At 46.1% G+C, this 20,584-nt stretch overlaps 1 protein-coding gene across 1 annotated transcript in view; it reads left to right on the top strand.

Annotated features, from left to right (window-relative positions):
* The window catches only part of spri (Src homology 2 domain-containing protein sprint), a 52,017-nt gene that overhangs the window by 13,624 nt on the left and 17,809 nt on the right, over window positions 1-20,584 (top strand). The window contains exons 2-3 of the mRNA XM_014352701.2: window positions 12,029-12,200; window positions 18,522-18,776. Of these exons, the coding sequence (XP_014208187.2) occupies window positions 12,029-12,200; window positions 18,522-18,776 (427 nt within the window). The remainder of the gene's footprint in view (window positions 1-12,028; window positions 12,201-18,521; window positions 18,777-20,584) is intronic.

Below are 20,584 nucleotides of genomic sequence, written 5' to 3'. Positions count from 1 at the left end.
ACCTGCCCACGGATCGAAGAACTTTATCGGGAGATATGTGTACGTGTAGGCGAGGCCTTGGTTTATGCACGGAGCTGCAGTAGCGACGTAGGTGCCGGGGCTCCGTGATGCAAAGTCGTGCTCTCTCTACGCGGAAGGCGCCGTTTCGTCGATCGGCTGGAATGTGTGTGTTACGTACATCGGTAGGACGCGGACGTGTGAATTGTTCTGGGCCACTGCGAATGATAAACGTGTGCCCCCTGTACATGGGGGTTATATTGGGTTTAAAAAAAAAAAAAAGATTGCATATTGAACCAACAGTCGTCCTCACCAGCGACTCCCCGTAAGGGACAATCCATGCGCCATTTGGCGTGGGGCACGTACATACCCGGGGCGAGGGAAGCAGCCGTAACGATTAAGACGTCGAAGAAGAGACCCACGCGCTTACATAAATCTCGAGCGAGCGTAACAAGCAAACTTCGAGTCGTCGCATGTACGTATATATAGCAGATGGAGGAACAAGGGGAGAGGCCTCTCGCGCAAAACTTATTAACCAAGAAGCAAAGCCCACGTACCTATACGTCGCGCACGGCATCATCGTCACGTCATTTTCGCCCTTCTTCCTGGCCCTCGGAGTTGGTACATTTCAATTTGCGGGCGGAAGGCAAGGAGCCGCGGCTTCCTCTCATAGGGACGCAGGTATATTATACTGTCGGGCTTTCAGGGGCTGGGGGGCGACGAAAGGGGAACGGTTAAAGATGATGCGGTGGAGAGGTGAATGAAACTCGCATTTTTCTTCCTACACACACGAGAACAACGTAACGGAGGATCATATATTATCTGCGTTGTAGGGAAAGTGAATGTCTACGACGGAAAATAATAATCCAGCGAGCGAAGGTATACGGGGGAGAGAGAGAGCGGCTCGGCCGGAAGCTCCGGGGTGTCTGGGTCGCGGAGACCGGATATTGGAAGCCATTTATCCGAGGACGACAATTAATTAAACTCCCCGATGATCGGCTCTTTGCTCTCTGTATATACATACATACAGCAGGGGTCCTCGAGAGATGCGATCTTATTTAGTCCTGGCGGGCTTTTTCGGCACAAAGGGCGAGGGGAGTATATGTATAATATACATTATTCCGGCAGAGATGTATAGAGGAAGGGGCGCGTAATGAAATTCGATGAAAAGTGCCATGGATACTGGGATTTAATTGAATGTCGCGGAGGTGCTCCTGGCTAAATTTTGCAAGAAAGCATGTATACATGAATGAACATGCGAGGGGCTGCGCACTCTAAAGTCTCGATCAAGCATGACATATTTTTTGAGACCTTTGCAGTCTTGGCAATACTATATGGGAGACTTGCAAGTTACTCAATTACGTGGATGGTTTTAAAGTCTTATCGAGACTGGCTGGCATTGAAAGACTTTAGGAAACTCTAAAGCCATCAATGGTCTCAGATGACTTCAAAGTCATTAAATTGACGTAAAGTATTTATATACTTTTCAAGACAATGTTTCAAATGATTTTTCAGTCTTTTTGAGACCTTGGCAGTCTTTAAAAGACTATAAAAGGCTTGAAAGTCATAAAAAAAATCTTTCAGTGAGCTTGCAATATCTTTCGTAAACTTTGATGGAAGACTTTCCAGCGTTCTCAGCTCGCTTTGTTGCTCGTACTTATTGATTTCCAAATTCGGTAGAGCTTTTGTGTTTGTATTGATCTTGATCCCGTTCAGTACCGGTGGTTTTTCTGAAAATGTATCGTAACCCGCCACACAGTCCGGGCATGAATCGAAAAATCGTCCTGCACTCGTCCGCGTCGCGAAAAAGCTCCTCCAAGTGACAAAAACATTTACAGCCTCGAATCGATGAAAGCGTCGCGCCGGGGGTGTATACACGCAACACAGCTCGCGAGAAGAAAAAGAGGAAGGAGGGGAGCGAAGGAGCAAAGGCCGTTCCATTTGCAAATTGAGCCTCCGCGGGCGTCGCTTGTTCCCCGTGATAGAGGTCCATTCGTCGTCTCGCCTCTGCTTGCGCTCGGCCGGAACGAGCCAAGGCCTCTGAGTAATAAGCTCCTACTCTCCCTCCGTTTCGGCTCGAGGAAACCGCCAATTGGCCGATGATGCGCGAGTGCAACCTTTGACAAGACACCCAACGCCAACAGATTTTTTTTTTTTTTTCCTCTCCGTGTCAGCGTTTGGGAAGGTTCCAAGTGTGAGAAACTATTTTTCCTGGTGGAAGCAACGCAGCTTTTCTCTTTCGCCACGTGTGGTGTCGGTCGAACAGGAAGTCGAGCATATTAAACCGAACCAACAACAATTAAACCAACGAACCGATCGAGAAATCGGGGGAACAATCACGGCGCCGAATTGCTGGAAAAAACAACGATACGACCAAGCTGCGTCGGGTTTGCATAATCCAAACTCGTTAGCCGCGCGAGACACGCGAAGAGAAAAGGAGAAGCGCACCTCCGGACGGTGCGTGTCTGAATGATGTGCGGCTCTCTCCGCTAATTGTTAGCGTGCGGCCTGTCGTTTTTTCCTCCGAGGCACCGTGTGCGCGCATTCAACGCTCGAAATAGAACCGAATATATTTTTCATTCAATTTGCAATTGGGTTAGTGTGTCGCACGCGTTTTTCTTTAATTGTTGCAAGCAGGGGCGCGTTGGAAAGTGCGGAATGCCTGTTGACGGATATCTTAGAAAAAAATCTTTGTAGGGGGAAGTCGAAGGGCAGAGTCTAGGGACAAATAACCCGCAGGTCCTATACCATTCGAGGGAAAAAAACTTTGGGTGCGTGTACGCGTGGTTCGATCTCTCGAAGAACTTGGCTATTCAATTTGGATACGGGGATACTCAAAGAATGTCGGGAGCGAAGGACGCCGGGCAAAAGTTTGAGGGACCGAAGTGAGTGTATACGTACGGGGGCGCGCGGAGGAAGAAAAAGTGCGAAAGTTGGGTGAGAAGGCGCGAGAGAAATGGCTCTTTCCCCGCGACCCCTCGAATTTGGGTGAAACCGATCGCCGACCGTCCCGATTCCCGATCGTACGCCCAAGCCTCTACTATTAACCATTTCCTTCTTTACTCCCTGTAAATAATCAACGTGGCCGAGGAGCTGATTTTTAAATCATTAAAGTCCCACAAAGTCTTCGAGAGTCTATAAATCTTCAAAAAGGATTTCGAAAGTCTACTTGAATAATTCAAAATCATCCGAGATGTTTGATTGACTTTAAAGTCTCCGGAATGTCTTGCAAAGACTGCAATGTATACAGAGACCCTTGGTGGACATTGGCATATTTTATTTTGAGAAAAGCATTTGGTATACGCGTGTACGCCGAGGAACTCGTGATTTTTCCAGTACGCATTTCCAACGACAAAGCCCTCGAATCTACTCCACGATATGAAAAAAGCCATCAGAAGCACGTCAGCGCAGCAGTACAGTAGCTCAGCTCTGCTCATCAAATATTCCGCACTTGACCGCCTTCGTATACCCCATCGTTGCAGAAAAAGAAGAAGAAAAAGAAGAGTCCCCCCCCCCCCAACACCGACCCTGTACGCCCTCCTGCATGGAAATCAGAGTACCAACCCCCACCTATGTATATAATATACGCTTGCAGGGAGGGTCGGGTCTGCTGGTCCTTCTTCTTTGAAGCCTTTCCCTTGGGCTCCTTTCGAACCGATATCGAACGCCACGGGCACACCATCGGGACAGAGAGAAAGACACCCCCCCCCCTCCCACGTATAACAGGAGGGTCGCGTCGCGCGAACGCGCGCATAATGCGCCTTCCGGGCAACTAATGTACTCGCCGCACGGTACAGAGGGATACGTCCTCTCTTCTTGCTGTAACTTGAAAGAGAGCGGGAGGAAGAGAGGAAGGAAGGAAGCGTCGTGTATATGTATGTTGTAGGATCGGCCGGAGGGCTCGTTAATACGTAAAACGCTGCGCCGGGAGACGGGGAGCTCCAAGTTCACGGGCTCCTGGTTATCAATCCCCGCGGCTCGTTTGCTCCCCCCCTGTTCTGCCCCATACGTACCGCGTGTGCGTGCAGGTATCTATGTGCTCTCGCTGACGTACAGTTTCTCTTTATGACGATGTTGCTTTCTTTTTCTCCCACCACCACTTGTAGTTTCTACAATTTCAGGTTGTTACAGCGTGGTCCTTATCATTAAGTGCGCGTGTTTCTTTTGTCGAGCCGATTGAAGGCATCGGGTTTTTCTTGCCACTGACCCCTTTTTTTTATCTCGCAAATGAAAAACAAACAAAACAAAAAAATTTATAAATAAATACCGATTTTGCTGATTACTTTTACTTCAAGCTGCCAAACACAAAAACTACGTGCACGTGAAATAAGATATGCCTTGTACCTCCATTGATTATATATCATAATATATACTCAGTTGCTAATCCACGCGTCGTAATAACGTACATTCAAATCAAACGAAACTACCCCACTTTACCTAATCCAATTAGCGAGCCATGAATAAAAAGTCCCGTCTCCTCGAGTGCACCCTTTTTCCCATATCCTGCACCGATCGCTCGCCCTATCGCGCCGTGCCTTTCACCGCGTTGTTTGTTCGTGCCTTTTTATCCCCGAGAATCGAGAGCTCCTCCCCCGACAGCCGAACGTTTTTAGTAAAAAAAGAGCCCATAGCTTCTTTTCCCGCAGCGTAAAAGCGAGTGCGCGCACGGAGGAAGCGAGGAAGCGGAATTCCTGCGCTGATTTTCAGTTTTTTCAAGCCTGATTTGCTTCTCTCCCTTTATTTCCTCCTTTGATTTTTTAGCTACGCGGGCGTGTCTATTTTTTTTTTCTTTTTTTTTTTTTAGAAGAATGAGGGTGGAGTATTGAAAATTTCGTGGATTCGTCAAATGGTATATACAACACACATTGTGCACGTATCCAACTGAAGCACGTGCCAAACATGAATTTTCATAAAGTACACGCCTGACGTTGATTCATGCAAATGACGGGCGCATGTAAATTATGCATGCATATCTATGAGTGTATCGGTGCACGAGCTCCCGTACAAATTGATGCGGATGACAAGAGGACTCTTCCAGAGAGCGAGGGTTTGTCAAAAGTGAATAAAATCTTCACTTCTTTTAGAAAAGCTCGCGAAAAGAGGGAGGAAATAATTATTATTTTTTTTCTTTTTCACTGCACTGATTACACAGAAAGGCGTCATTTTTTGAGTCACCTGCAATTAATGCGGGCACCCCGGCTCGTTCACTCCCAGGATCATGAATCCAGATGCGAGACGATAAATAAGTACACTAAAAGCCACTCCCACGCGTCGCTTGCCACGGCAACAGCTGGGAAACCGGAGGAGCCCCGTAACCGTATTTTTCACTCGCGACAAAAGCCCAACGGGCCCCGCAACTTTTAACCGTATACGCACAAAGCTGCAGGTATACATTCAAAGCAAAAAAAAAAAAAAAAAAAAAAAGAGTGTCTTCTATTCTTGAACTTTCGCCGTAAATAATGCAGAGAGCAACACCGGGACATTACAGACCCGCGTGCGCATCAACAAAGGGGACGGTAAGGGGGGAAAAAAAAAGAAAAAAGAAATGTGGCTCAAGGCTATAGACGAGTTATTTTCTCGCGCGCACTACGGAGTACCTACATTGGAAAAAATACGTGGTGCACGTAAATAAACCTTGGGGGGGTGCGCGAAAGGGGTGGTTGTTTTGTTTTCACGAGCTCGAGCGTCCAAAAGTCAAAACTGTACCGTTTACCACGCAGCCTCAATTATCCTTCGAACGAGTGAACCCTCCGCTTTTCCACCAGAAAAAGAAGAAAAAAAAAAAAACGTGGGAGTTAGAATCCGAAAAAACGTGACTACCCTCGCATCATCGTCTACCCGGGGGCAGGGGTGAAGCACTCGAACCACCACCGGAGAGTCGTCGCGTCAGCACGTACATATATGTATATCCGCGGCAGCGCGCAGCAAACATCGTCCCTCACCACCCCTATACCCCGTGTCCCATCAAGGCTTGCAAAGTTAAACGCGCATCCGCATCAGCGGATCGGCCCGTGAATCGCCCTCCTCCTCCTCAGCCACGACCCGAATGCGAAACGCAACGGAGAGGCTGCAAACATCGACCGAACGACTCGAGTCCTTATTCTTCCTTCGGTCGATGCACGACGACCTACAACTATATGGCCCCTATTCTCTCCATGTTTCCTCGTTAATGCGTAAAACACGGCATGCACGCTATACGTGTACAGGGCATACGTCGGGTGGGTATAGGTGGAGAGACTGCTCAGCGAGATGTGGAGGAAGGGGGAGGGGTGATAAGAGAGGACCGAGAGAACAAGAGGTGGAGGAGGAGATAACCATGTCGGGATGAGTGTGGGCGCGCCGCCGTCGGCTGGACCGACTGCCACGTGTTGAGAGAGAGGGACGAAGGTCGCCATGGCAACACCACCCGTAGACTCTTTCTCTCTCTCTCTGGTAGCTCGCGGCGCGACGCATGTATATATATATATATATATAGGAGGCTGGGTCAGGGAGTACGGAAGGAAGGAAGAAATGCAAGAGGGGTAAGATAGATTGCGGATAGATATTTTTCTGTTTTTAATATCGGCCCGTTCTCTGGAATCTCAGTGATTTGTGCAATAGACGAGGGTATTCCCTCCCACCCCCACCCCCCTCCCTCTAGCTCTCATTGTGTGCATTACGGTGCATGCCGAGCGAGAGGTTTTTTTTTTTTTTTGCAAGGGATATGGAGCCGGCGAGTGAACGCTGACGCGGTGATGGATCGGTGGATGGGCGCGAGTTTCGCTCCGTTTGGGATTACGATGGGGATCATTTATTTGTTTTTTTTTTTTTTTTTGCAACACAGGACTTGGATTTGTTGATGCTTGTCCGCGCAAAAAGCTCGAGTTTACGTACTGAAACAATTATCACGTTCTTACAAACTTTTTACGAATTCCGTTGACATGTTTGTTTTGTCAAAGCAAAGCCGATGCGCAAAAGTACACAGAGGCTCAATTTACGTGCGGGATTATTGCGCATGTATGCATAGACACGCGAGATGATCAACAAAGTTGGAGTTTTAAATCTCGGAGTGTGGGCGATGGAAGGGGCCGAAAGTTTCGACTGCCACCAGCCGGGGAAACTCCTTTTCTCAAGGAGAATGCAAAATAGGTCCCCTCGAGGGAGGGAGGCCGAGTTGCCGACGATGATATAAAAGTTGTAATCTCCTCGTAAAAATGAAAGTACGTTTTCACTTTCGAAACATGAAATTTCACTTGACTGAGGTGTACGACGAACATATATTTGCCAACGATGAAAATGCAATTTTCTTACGACGTTGAGTGTTTTTTTTTTTTTTTTTTTGTGTTTATACTGCTCTGAGTAATGTGTAAGACAGTAGAAAGGATATTCGGTTTGGTTCACCGATGAACCGGACTATTTGCCCTGTACTTAAAGCTTTGTTGAAAAATATAATTATGAGAGTAGATAAATAAATGCCCATTCTCACAGCTTTCAACCACCGGTCCTTTTCAGGGCGACTGAGCCAGGACCGACAAGCTCAGTATTTTTAAAACAAATACGACAATTTTTTTAGCAAATCAACTAACATCAGGAGGGGTAGAGAACTTTTAAGCTTTCCTTTGGACAAAATTAAGAATTTGCTGGTGCGTAACCCCAAGGTAGAGAAAATTAATAAGAAAATTGAATCTTCTCTCGTTAATTTTCTGTACAACACGGGGTTATGCAACAACCCCTCGTGAAAGTAACGATTTTCCACAGTTGAGACCGTCTCGAGATATGGGTGAATTGTCAACCATAAACCGGAAGTCCTATCCTCCTCATTTAAAAAACATATCCTCGTTCTGACATGCAGCAATCACTCACAACACCATATCAACACCCAACAGTTCGTCCAACCCTCAACACGAACAAATTCAAACTTTTTCTTACTCGCATCTCATGATCTTTGTAATAAGCTTAAACAGAGATGAAAAAAAAGGGGGAGAAAGAAAAAATAAATCTCCGACCCCTCAGCTGTTATCTCCCTTTCTTCGAGTCGACTTTGTGTACGCAACGGTGCTGTCTGGCAACCCACGTGATATATACCTATACACACGCGGTGTCCACGACAGCCCGACCACACGCACCCCTGTGTAGTCCACGACCCTCCCTTCGGTCGTTATTATCAGACTATGAACGACGAAACCGAGAGCACGCAATGGGAGGGTGAAGGGGGTCGACGTCAACTGTCAAACGCACAGCGCATGTAGGTAATGCACACCCGCCTCGTCCCATCCCACATCCATTTATTTATATACATGTAAACGCAAGCGCTTCTCCGTCCATTAGACGAGTGTTAATTCATATAATAAAGACAGCTGCTGAATTTCACATGGATGGGGACTATAGCTGCGGTTGCGGACCATCGTGGGCTGTATCCGTATTCCCTACGTGTATATATATATATATGTTTACGGGCTGGCACGCCGGTAATGCTGATAATGACAGTGCCAACCGCGGCGTGGGAATGGGGTAATCAGTTGCGGTCCACGGTGGCACTTTCGAGGGTATTCGTTGATTGATTTCGCGGGAATCTGTTTGCTTTGATGCACTCGCGATCTGCGATTTCGAACCCACGAACGCGGAGGTGAAAGCGAGCCTCGTAAAATAAATACTCCCAAAATCACTTCCACGCGCAAACGATCATTTCACTGGGGGGGGGGGGTGAAATGTTTGTGCAGGTTGTGCGGGCATAGTGTTATTGTATTTTTTTTTTTTTTTTTTTTTTTTGTCAAACTCCCCCGTTAAATTTCAAGCCGACGCACGACGAGCTGTTCAGTAACGCGATGGCACTTGGAAAATGTATCGCTCCCTCTCTCTTGAAATAATTAAAACAAATTAAAACTCCCGGCACTTGGTCCGCCCTCGTTTCGCTATCTCTTACACCTCACTTACAACACCATAGCAGCGGGAGATACCCGAGAGGGCGAGCCATCATCGGCCGGCGTCGAATTAATTCAAAAAACCGCCCGGGGCCATTTTCCCCTCCCCCCCCCCCCGAGCCTCGTTCGCGGAAGTTTCGAGAGCTTTTATGCAAATCGTGGAGTCGCGCCTTAGGTGTGCCGTACGCAGCCGTGCGTTCGTTATACGAGTGAAATAAACGAGACGAGCGTGCGCGTATCACGTTTATGAAGGAAAAAAAAAAAAAAACACCACCGAGGCGTACATGGCCCGTAGGCGCCGGATGATATTAACGGGTTCCGGCGAGCTTTTCTGTTTTCCCCTTGTTTTTTTGTTTCACGCGTTCATATACATATATAACACACGCGTAAGAGGATACGTGCTTTTTTTTGTTTTATTTGTTTTTGCGAAGAGGGGGGGTTTATTTATCGCATTCAACGGGGAGAGGACCCGGTGGGCATATTGCTCTTTGCCGCGCGGATTAATTGCCATCCTGTGCACGTATATATATATATATATATGCATGGTGATTCGCGAGTTTGTTTTCCCTTCGATTTTACGTGTTTTGTTCTCCGTTTTGCGGATTAATGTCGCGCTAAATATCCGGAGGGCGTTTTTCTCCCACTCCCGCTTGTTCTCCGTCGAGGGGTGAGCGATTCTTCTGTGCGTTTTTTATCGGTTGTTGTAGTCCGGCAGCTAAGCGAACGGAGGGACTGTAGGGGACGAAATTCGATTGGTTTCCCTAAATCAACTGCACGATAAATTTGAGCGCCCGATTTTATTCAAAAAGTCACAGGGGATGTCCACTTACCCCATCTCATCGTAGATAGGCGAGAAAAACGCTCTTCCTGCTGTCTTTGTTCACCACGCGAGCACTTGCAAAAAAAAAAGTGCTTTCGTTAAAACGCGCCTATAGTAGTCGGCACGCTCGCGCGCCGAGAAAAAAGAAGCGCCGAGAGCGAGAGACGCATTAGCGGGCGCTTCCATCCGTGTGGTATACGGCACACACGCAACGAGAGGCATTGTAATGGTATATAGGCGCGAGCAAAAGTATTGCGCAACAATCGCGTGCGATTACAGAGAGCCGGCGACGAGAGACGGATGCGTGGGAGGAGACAACGGAAAAGAGGAGGCTTTGACTCTATGCCGTTTGTTTCTTTCATTTATGGAAAAATAGAGAGAGAGAGGGAGGATGAGGGAATTTCATTTTATTTTATACATTTCATTCGCCGTTTTTTCTTCCACATTTGCATTTTTATACGCGCACGGTTGCCAAATTACACATATGCGCAACTTTTGGTTTTTTCGTACATATACATTCGACTTTTTCCTATTTAAATGTAAATCCACGCGTGCGCCTTTTCCGAGCTTGTAATAACACGAAATACACGTGCACTCGCTGTAACCAACCCAAGCATATTCCCATCAACCGGAAAAGAAAAAAGCCTTTATGAAAAACCAATCGTTAAGTAAACGTCCAAAGCTCGATTGGGGGAGGGAAGGAAAATCCATCCGTTGTCGCGAGAGGGAGTCACGAGCCGTAGGAAACGCTGGGCTAGTATTTCTTGCACGGGCCGTTAAACACCGACCGGCGATGGATTTGCAGTGTACACACAAACGCATATATACTATACCTGTGCTCTTTGAGGGGCCTCCTCGGAATATTTTCCCCCCACTTCCGCTCGTACACGGGGGGACAGATAAGGAAAAAGGAACCAGCTGGTGCGACGAAACGCGCCCAGAGACAGATTTACACCGGCTTACGGCCCTTTCTCTCTCTTTTTTTTTTTTCGAAACTCCGCGTTATGCGGCGATTATTTTTTCGGTGTATATTACCCGTAGATGTGAGCGTATCAGCGCGTGACGCATATCATACCGGTCACGTATGAATGTTAACTGTATGGCTTTTGATGGTCGAAAAAACAATAAAGTATTGTTTTTTTTCATTCAGAATTAACAAGTGACAGCTTCATTTCATTACTGCTGTATCAGTGCCTCTCTTGCTAGTTAATCCAAGTTACAGGCTCATGCCGATTTTCCAATCAGCTCAGCGAAATTAATTCCGATGCATCCCGACCTACCGTTACACGCACATCACAGCTAGGGGAAAAAAAAAAGCTAACCCCCCCCCCAAACCCGTTTTCCGTCCCACTCTGTAATTTTGTCGGGCAACAGTTGCAAACTGCCTCCGTATCGTAGCGAGATCTCAAGCGCCGATCGTCTCCACGACTCAACTAACGCCGCGTGCAAAAAGAAACCAAAGCAGGCATACATATAACACGCGCGGAAAGGAGGCGCGGCTCTCTCTCCCGATCTGTACGAGTGTATATATATATACACATGGGGTTGCCGCCGGGGCGAAAATAGAGCCTTCGCGTGCGAGAGACGGAAAAGTTGATTCGGGAAGCTGGCGTGGGTTGTCCTTTGATTTATTCGCTTGTTTGTATTTTACTTTCCTTCTGCCCCCGTGCTTGCGAGCAAGGACAAGGGATACGGGAGCTTTTTTTTTTTTTTTTTGGTTTTTTTTTCATTCATACCAAGGGAAAATACAATAACGAGCAGTTTAATTATTGGCCACAATCAAAAGCATGAAAAATAATTGAAAAAAGCATCCCAAACACACAGAGTGTATGAGCGATAGTCACAGAAGTTAACAAAAGTTCCACCCGTGCGATATATATTCATCCCGATTAAACCGGCCCTCCGAGCATCCGTTTGTAACCCACTCGAGCGAGGGCCAAAAGCTATTCAATTACCATCGGGTAGGTATATACATATATGTTTCGAGATGAAGGGACGACTCGTGTACCCCATACCTAAATGCCGCGTCTCCGAATCGGATATCCAAACTAGCCCGAACCGCACGACTCTGATGTGTATGTATTACAGCTATAGTTCAGGAGCGTCGATTACCCCATACCCCCGGCAAACCTGCCCCTGTCACGTCACACAGGAGGGGGTGGGGGTGGATCCCTCGACTCACCCCCGACTTGTTCGCGCGATTAAGACCGTATACGTTAAAACGCGGGTTCATCAAACGTATACCATACTCGCGCAATATAGGCGTATATAAAATAAAACTCATTAAAAGCGTGCTCCCTGTGCTTTTCAGAAGCGGCGTCTTCCTGGAGCCGTGCCTCAACCACCACCACGGCGGGCAGCCGAGCGGCAACGGGAGCCATCAGGCGTCAGTGACAACGCCGGTCCAGGACAATTCACCGCCACCTCCAACCTTGGATCCACACCGTCGGCTCACCGTCGTCCCCCGGCTACATCACGGACAGGTGGGTCACGTAGTTGCAAAGTCGTGGCGCCGGCAACCCTATTTGGACGCGTGGGGGTGCGTGTGTATGTGTATATTACCCGGTACATCGGGGACCCTTCGAGATATGGGCTCCACGGATACGAGGAGGACACACGCCCTGAATTTACATGCGCGATGGTCTCTCCCCCTCTCCCAATGCGTGGTCTATACATGTTTATACCAGACTGATGGTCCAAGGGTGGCTTTTTTGACTCCTCTCTCTCTCTCTCTCTGTGGCGCTACCATGTTTTCCTAATGGAATATTTATCATGGCATTGGAGTACGTGAGGCAGCGCGTTGTCAGGAATGTATTTTGTATGAATATATATATATATTTAATTTTTTACAGTGCAGTGTACAACGTCCTGCAAAAGGAATCTTTCAAACAGCCTTGATGCCCATGGTGTTGTATACGGTCTGTGTGTGTGTACGTGGATGGGCCGACGAGCGGAAACTTCATTACGCAAATGAAGGACGTGAGAGTGCAAACTATGTGTACATGGAAATCACATAGAGGCGGGTGTGCGCCTGTGTACAAGCGTTGTTGCGCGTGTGTATTTTAAATAACGCCGATTTCGTGGCAAAATCAGATGTGCCAAACATTTTATCGTAGCAGATGAACTTGCACGTACTGTAGTGAACCCTTTATTGTGTCGTTGAATACAAAAACCAAAAAAGCTTCTTTGTCAATTCATTCCCAAAAATTCCTTGATTGCAACGTGGATGTTATTGCTTCGGAAATGATAAAGATATAGTGTCTTCAAATGGCACCGTAAATTGAGATGGTTAACTATTATAGGCCCCCAGAAATGATGATGATGATGATGATGATGATGATGATGATGATATCGTAGTATTCAGCACCACAAATTCAAACTGGTGCTTCTTCCACCCCAAATCTAGATATCTCTTCCTTACCCTCCAACGTCGATCCGCAGGAAATCTCAGCTCGTACAGTCTTCTCCCTATACGCCACGCGTACACGCATGCCCGTACATTGGCCAATTTCCCAAGCACGTCGGGCAAATAGACACAAGAGACACACTACACGTGTATATTCATAAGGTACAACATTTGCACTGATGTAGTCGACGTGTAGCTTTATCACGAGCGCGCGCAGTTACTCTCTCTCGAAAAATCGTATTTCCCTTATCTCTCTTGGCTCCCGTCCCTCGTGATTACTTTTTGTATTGCCCATGTAAACACATCGGAACGATGCTCGCTCCACCCCCTACCCCCCCCCACCGCACGTCATCAAAAGATGCCTTATCATCGAGTTTATATTTACTGCAGTGGACTTCTGATTCCTCTCCATGCAACCTTTAGAGTTAGGTATTTTATGGCATACACGCTTGATTATGTTTTCGCGTAGGTGATGTGCAACTTGTTGCTCATTGTCCAAGTCCTCCACAATCGCTGACGTCAATACATGACTAAAAATTAATGTTTAAGAGCATAATGGTGGTGTTGATCAAAATCACCCAAATTGATAAATTTTGTCGATTATTTTGTACTTGTTCGACTAATACGTAAAGTGCAGCATTTCGAATCCGCGACAAAGATGTATTTCGCGTCCTTCACTCATCGCGTTGTTAATTGTTATTTAAAAAAATTACGATTCAAAAGAGCTACAGTTGAATATTATCATTACTGCTGATGTGCATTTTGTACAGAGGTGATGTGTACGGCAACGAGTAACAAACGTGTTCATCGGTCATAGGCGGAGGGGGTAAAAAAAAAAAGGGCCCATCGCACGGACGCGTTAACCAAACGAGCTAAAACCATTCGTCAAAACAAAGGCAGCCGTCATCAGCAAAACGCGCGCTCGATACAAATCAGCCGTTCTCTCGGCTCTAATTTCCATTGTGTGGGTCTTTTCCCCCCCTATACCTCTCTCGTTGCCACCCCCGTGTACGAGCAACCATCTTCACCCCCTTCATTTACAAACTAACAATCACAACTCGTCGCCGTCGTCTACAATCCCAACAGCATCAGCAAAACACGCCTCAATGGCAATCACGATCATGCCCCCCTACCTCTCGTTGTTGTTGTTTTTTTTTTTTTTCATCATTCACCTGCGCTGTAGTGTACACACACATCCATCCCTCAACCCCGTCACGACGGATACACATGCACGCGCTGCATAATTTAATTTGAAATGCAGACTGACGCCGGGCAGTTTGGAGGAATACAGGCCGACTGCACGAGGGATTAAACGCGGCGACGTGCCGTGGGTACGAAGGAAGGAGGGGAGGGCTCGTTGTGTATATCGGCGTGTATACGTATACACTAATTGCCATCGGGAAGCCGGGGGTGTCCTAATTGCCCGTCACGAGAAACTCACCGCGATTTTTCCATTTCGAAGCTTTGGCCAACGACAAATTGTGGATGCGTACAGGTCTCGGTGCTCTTGCATATATATATATATATATATATATATATAGGTTTGGTGTAAGGATTTTTTTTTTTTTTTTTTTTTGCCAACGGTGTAGCTGTACGCGGCGACGAGACGCCGGGGACGAATTAAGTTTGGCGTCGCTTGCCTTCGTTATGGAGTTGAGGAGGGGCTGGGGCGAAGAGGGGCTAATGGGAAATTGTATCGTTTAAATTCGTCGGACGGACGGAGAGGGCTGGTCGTTTCGGGGTTAAAGTATATATAACAGGGGGGGGGTGGACCATAGTTTCGATCGCCCTTTCGTGTCTTTTTTTTTTTTTTTTTTTTCTTCGCGAGGGAGTCTATACAGCGGAATTACGTGTCGTAAACATGTTATTACAATGAAAGAGTACGTTACCCTCTTACAAGTACATTCACGAGTTTATAGATGTCATCAATGGGGTCTCGAATTTTCTCAGTTGTGACCATTTAGTGTCTTTTTCGACAGAATAAGACTTTATTTTTGTTGCTAGCTTGGTAAATTTCAATCGTGTAATTTTTATTTCTGGCACAGCAAATTTGTTACTACCAAATAATTAAAAAAATTTTCTCAAAATATACCTCATGCGTACAAAAAATATGCATCTTTTTTTAATAACAGTTTTGTACCCACACTTTTGAAACAAAAAATGTAATTCATCGACGGTGGAGAAAACATCCGAACCTTTTTGTTTTATTTTATTTTTTCAAATATTGAATAAAACCTGTGGAGCTTTGCATTCGCAGAGCAAAAGTCAGTGGCAGTACTGTCGAGTAAAACTTGCGAAATCGTCGATTCCGAAAAACAAAATAAAACGGTAAAAAAAAGGGAAAAAGCAGCCCCCTATATAACGCACGCCACATAGAGACTACACGCGCTCAGCGTTTTTTCTTCCCCCTAAACAGCGGAGAGCGCTTGAAAAAAAAAAAAAAAAAAAAATTCACCGGCATACCGATCGATCCCTGTATCAATCGAACCCACGCCGGCATTATATTACGTACACAGGCGTGTGTACACAATGGCAGTAGGCAGAGGCAGCGTCTCCTACACAAAAGAGCCGCCGGAGCGTTGAATCGCTCGTGTATGTACATATATATATATATTTTCAGACTCAAGAGACTGTACTCCTGTGTACAGCCGCGTAGTATACGGTGCATTGAAAATTTTCCATTGTACTCTTTCTTTCAACTCCCCCGGATTATCCTTCACGAAAAATGGTCCGTCCTACCTGCTTACGTGGGTCCATTTCACGACACGTACACCCCCACGATTGCTCAATCGTTTCTAAACGTAGGCGTCCCCGTTCCCCTGCCGCGGAAGGAAATGACTGTATAACATATACATTATCTTATGGCACTTTGAAAAAAAATAAAAAAATAAATCATCTTTGCTCGTTCCAGGGGTATTAATTATATTGGTTCAACGAGGACCACCCAATGTCTCTCAGAGACAAGATCTCCCCAAATTGAAAACCTCCCCCCTACACCCCCATAAATCACGTAACAGCCAATGAATTTTTAATAAACTTGATTTAAAAAAAAAAAGTGACGCGTCCAACCGCACTGCCCGTCATACCCACACACTCGACGCGTCCTCTCCAGAGAGAGAGAGCCAGACATCGGTGCGTCGGATCAAAATTGACATCGTCGGAGGGAGATGTGCGCACCCATTACGCACCGGTGCGGGGCCGTAGATTCGCTTCCGCATTCCCGAGGATCGATCGGTACCACGGGGCCATGGAATACATGGAAATCCGAGCGAGAGCATTGTCCGACTCGGGGAGGCTCGGGATTTGCCGGTCCCGTAGATGCTACGCCTCTTTTGCGGATAACGGAGTTATCGCAACTTGCAGCGATGCGCGGGGTGGGCGACGAGTTCGATTCACGGGACTAAAAACAATCATGACGATCGATGATTTTTCATAGTGGGGTGGGGGGGGTTGCGCGGTTGGGAATGGAGATGTCCTCCGCAAGCGAGTGCCAAAGTGGGTATTATCTTGGCAACAAAATAATAGCCCACAACGAATGATCGCCGCTCGCTTTTTCGGTGTATCGCCACGATCGGCACTAAATCTCAATGAAGAGCATATCCTCTTGGGCAGCGTCGCTCGCTTACGCGTCTCATCTATGCGTGTATACGACAGGGGAGGGATCTTTCGTTAAACGGTGTATTTGATGAAAAAAAAAAAAAAAAAAAAAAAAATCTCCGCCGTTACGAGCGCTATTCCCGTAAACAATGAAAAAAAAGGAGGTCAATATCGTCAAGTGTTATGTGTACGATGCACGAGTCGTAACATCGCGTAACAGCTTAGAGACAACTGTATAGATGCTAACAGCTGTGGTTTCGTTTCTGGACAAATGCGTCTTGCTGTAGCAAACTAGAGAATACGAGAGACTCAAATGGAAGCGGGAAAGGCGGACTGAGTCACGTATACCATGCGTGTATATAACATGTACACTCTGCTCCGTACACGCGTTTATGTTATCATACGCTCGTTCTTTGTACGATTGGGCTTGATTTTTTTGTTTTTTCGTTCAACGCGATTGATTTTTTTTTCTTTTTTTTTTTTTTCTTTCAGAACCGAATCGTAGTGATCGCTCTGGTAATAATTTTACTTTTCCGAAGCCAATGAACTAAAACCCCTCGCTTTCTATACCACCTAGAAGAAAGTTCCATTGGCGGCGTGTTTGCACAGGCCTATATACCATAATCTCGGGACCTAAAAACACGATCGGGAAAAAAGATCCGAGCCCGTGAGTATGAGTCACTGATATAATGTGGCAGCTCAGCGTGCCCGTGTAAATACGTAAAAGTAAACATAAACCCCCACCTCCCCTGTGGTAAATCTTATCTCTACGCTCTCGATCAAACAAACTTTTCAACTTTCTCCCGAAGCAAAGAAGAGGAGCTTTGGTTCGGCAAAATTACCGATTATATTACCGATTGCGCTTTGGGTCGTTTCAACATCCAAAGGTTCAATTTAGTTTTCCCACAAATTAACGAGAAATGATACTCACCAGCAAAAACTTGGGTGTAACAGCATATCACAGCAACAAAAATAAATGCACCCTCTTCCAGTATCCCACTATTCATAAAAAACCTAGACCTAACAATAACGCTCTTGTTTTCTGGTTCTCAAATAAAAATAAAGTATAAAAAAAAACCTCTCCTCACCTGCAAGAGAGCGATAACATATTATATTCCCCGGAATCCCGCCGAAAACACCTTTTTCCTTCCTAATTTCCGGCAGCGGCCGTATTTTCCACTTCCTGCCCGAGCCAACGACATACTCGGCGAAAATCACCCGATAGCGGCATTACCACGCCTTATCTTTTCCGTTTCCGTTACCTAATTATATACCGGCGAAAAAAAAAGAAAAAAAAAAAAAGTGGAACCAAAATGAAAGTTTGATCGTAGTTTATGGAAGATCGGCTATATTCCTCCGAGGTTTCCTACATTCGTGCACAAGATGTGGGAGCGGGGGAGCGGGAGCAGAGCGCAGGTTTGATAATTCGATACTTTCGCCCTATGTGTGTGTACACAGTGGAAGAGCCACGAGTGGAGGATTCCCGGGTACATACAGCTCGATAATAGTCTTTGGGAGGGGAAATGGTGCTCTTGAGAGATCGGCCATTTGGCTCTAGCGTTGAGGACCCTTCGAGTGTGCGTGTATGTGCCTCTGAGGAATAAATACACTTGTTTGACCCGTGTAATGACACGTGTCGTTTGTTTCAATTGTACTTGACGACCAATGACGATGAGCCAACTGAATGACAGCTAGCCCCATAACTTTTTTCTTTCATTTAAAGCGCAAATGTTTGTTTCCACATGTATTATTTATACACGATGTATGACCACACTCATGTTTATATGTATCGGCGTTTCAGAGCGAGGGCTCGTTATCGTCGGACAACTCTGGAATATCGGCCGGGTCGTCGAGCACGGAAGAGGATTCAGGCGGGTGCAACGGGGCCGGAGGCATGAGAGGCGGTGGTGATGGTGTCGGCAACAACGGGGGTGGCAACGACACCGGCTGCAACATCACCCTCGTCGAGCGCCTGATACGCTCGCATCCGATCTGGTTCCTGCCGGGCATACAACGGGCCGGCGCCTTTCACCTGCTCCAGGGCAAAGAGGAAGGGGTGAGTCCATTGTGGCGTTAACACGCGTGTGTACGAGAGAGAGTTGTAATTACAGCCGATGGCGCGGTTGGGAAATTTTGATCGACACCCGCGCGAACTTTGACGAGGTGGACTTGGGAAATGTGTTCGCGGTAATTACGCACGGGGTTCGCTTTTGCGGGGGTCTTTTTTTCTTTTTTTTTAATCAAAAGGGTCATACCGGAGGAACGCGGAAATGAAAAAAATTGTCGAGGACAGAGATAATCAATAGCTTGTCCGTAAGCTACATGTTTCGATACTTGCGAAAAGGTCAACTTCAATGCACATGTGTCGAGATGTTACAAAAGCAAGCACGAAAAGTTGTACTTCGCGCACAGGGTATTAAAAAACAGTTATTCCATGTCAAGCAAAACGTAATGAAGATGTACGACGATAATTATACTTTTCAGCACACTTTAATACCAATCGACCAAAAACTCGTGGAACAAGAGTCACGTGTCACTTTTTCAGGCGATTCGATAAATGTAACATAATATTTCATGCTAGATTCATCTACGAGCGCGCACGTGAGTCCGAGAAGAAAGTCCATAAATAGCTAGGCTACCCATAGTCGGTAATCAGATCGATCGCAGCCATATGTACATACTGCACGTACAGCCCATCATGTCCGATCGGCTGTAACGATCTCCCTATTCATCGTCCGAAAGGAAACGATTGCGCAGCACTCTATCGTTCCTCGACGCAAGTGTGTCAATGCCTGAACGCGTGTGTGCACTTTTAAGGCTCGGCTACACGTGTATATGTATACATTACATATATGTATACAAGAAAACAGCTGCCGCGTACGATTCTGGCAAAGTTCCGACTAGTGTACACGAATGAAATTAAATCCTCGTGTTGGCGAGCCTGGGTGTCACGTGTACTTGGCAATTAATTAGCGCGAATTGCGCGTTAATGCCCCGGACGATGAATAATATTTCACGTCGTAACGATGAATTATCATCAATTGTTCATTTATATGCCAACGTGGGTGGATAAAAATGAAATTATCGAAATCGTAACGTGCGATTACAATGGGAAACGGTGCATTGAAATAGACGACCTTCGCGTACATTCGGCTTAATCAAGCTGATTATGATGCAAAGTGGATTAACGAGCGAGTCGAGATCGAGCAAAGGAGAGACTCCCTTTGCGTTTCGAGTGGATTTGCTTTATCGGTGCTCTTCGTACGTTACATTTACGCTTTTTCGATTGAAACACGTTGAAATTTGTGCAGCGGTTGATGAATCCTTTTTCGCGTTTCGTAGAGCGAAAATACATCATAATGAAAGCGGTAATGTGGAAATTGTGTAATGTATTTTTTTTTTTTATTTTATTTGCGGAACTGGAAGAAAGGGAGAACTGGTTGGCAAACGAGAGTACGGTGTATTCGTAGACGAAAGAGAGGAGTAAGTAGCGGAGAAATGTTTTAATTAAAATTCCGACTTCAGTAACTGTGGTGTGTGCAGTCTGACGTTTTGTTTCACCACTGTAACAACGTCGAAACTTTTGACATTAGCGCGAAACACGAGCTCAAAACTTTGAATTAAATTTTTTTTTTTTTTTTTGTGAAATGTAATATTATGACTGGGCCCATTTGAAAAGATGATTTTATAAAACATTGTTTCTAAATATTTTCTGTGGATAAATTTGGAACGTAGCCAAATTAAGTCGTAATGCGTTTTGTTGGGAAAAAATTATAACTTTTTGGTACAAAAATGAATAAAAATTTCTATGCTCGTATCAAATAACAAAGTGGTAACTTATGCAAACATCTCCCACAGACGTAA

The sequence above is a fragment of the Copidosoma floridanum genome, unplaced genomic scaffold (genome assembly GCF_036245765.1).
Source record: "Copidosoma floridanum isolate Cflo_tuat_1 unplaced genomic scaffold, Cflo_Japanese_pri ptg000021l, whole genome shotgun sequence".
In the NCBI taxonomy this organism is placed as follows: Eukaryota; Metazoa; Arthropoda; class Insecta; order Hymenoptera; family Encyrtidae; genus Copidosoma; species Copidosoma floridanum.
This window is presented reverse-complemented; position numbering and strand designations above follow the sequence as displayed.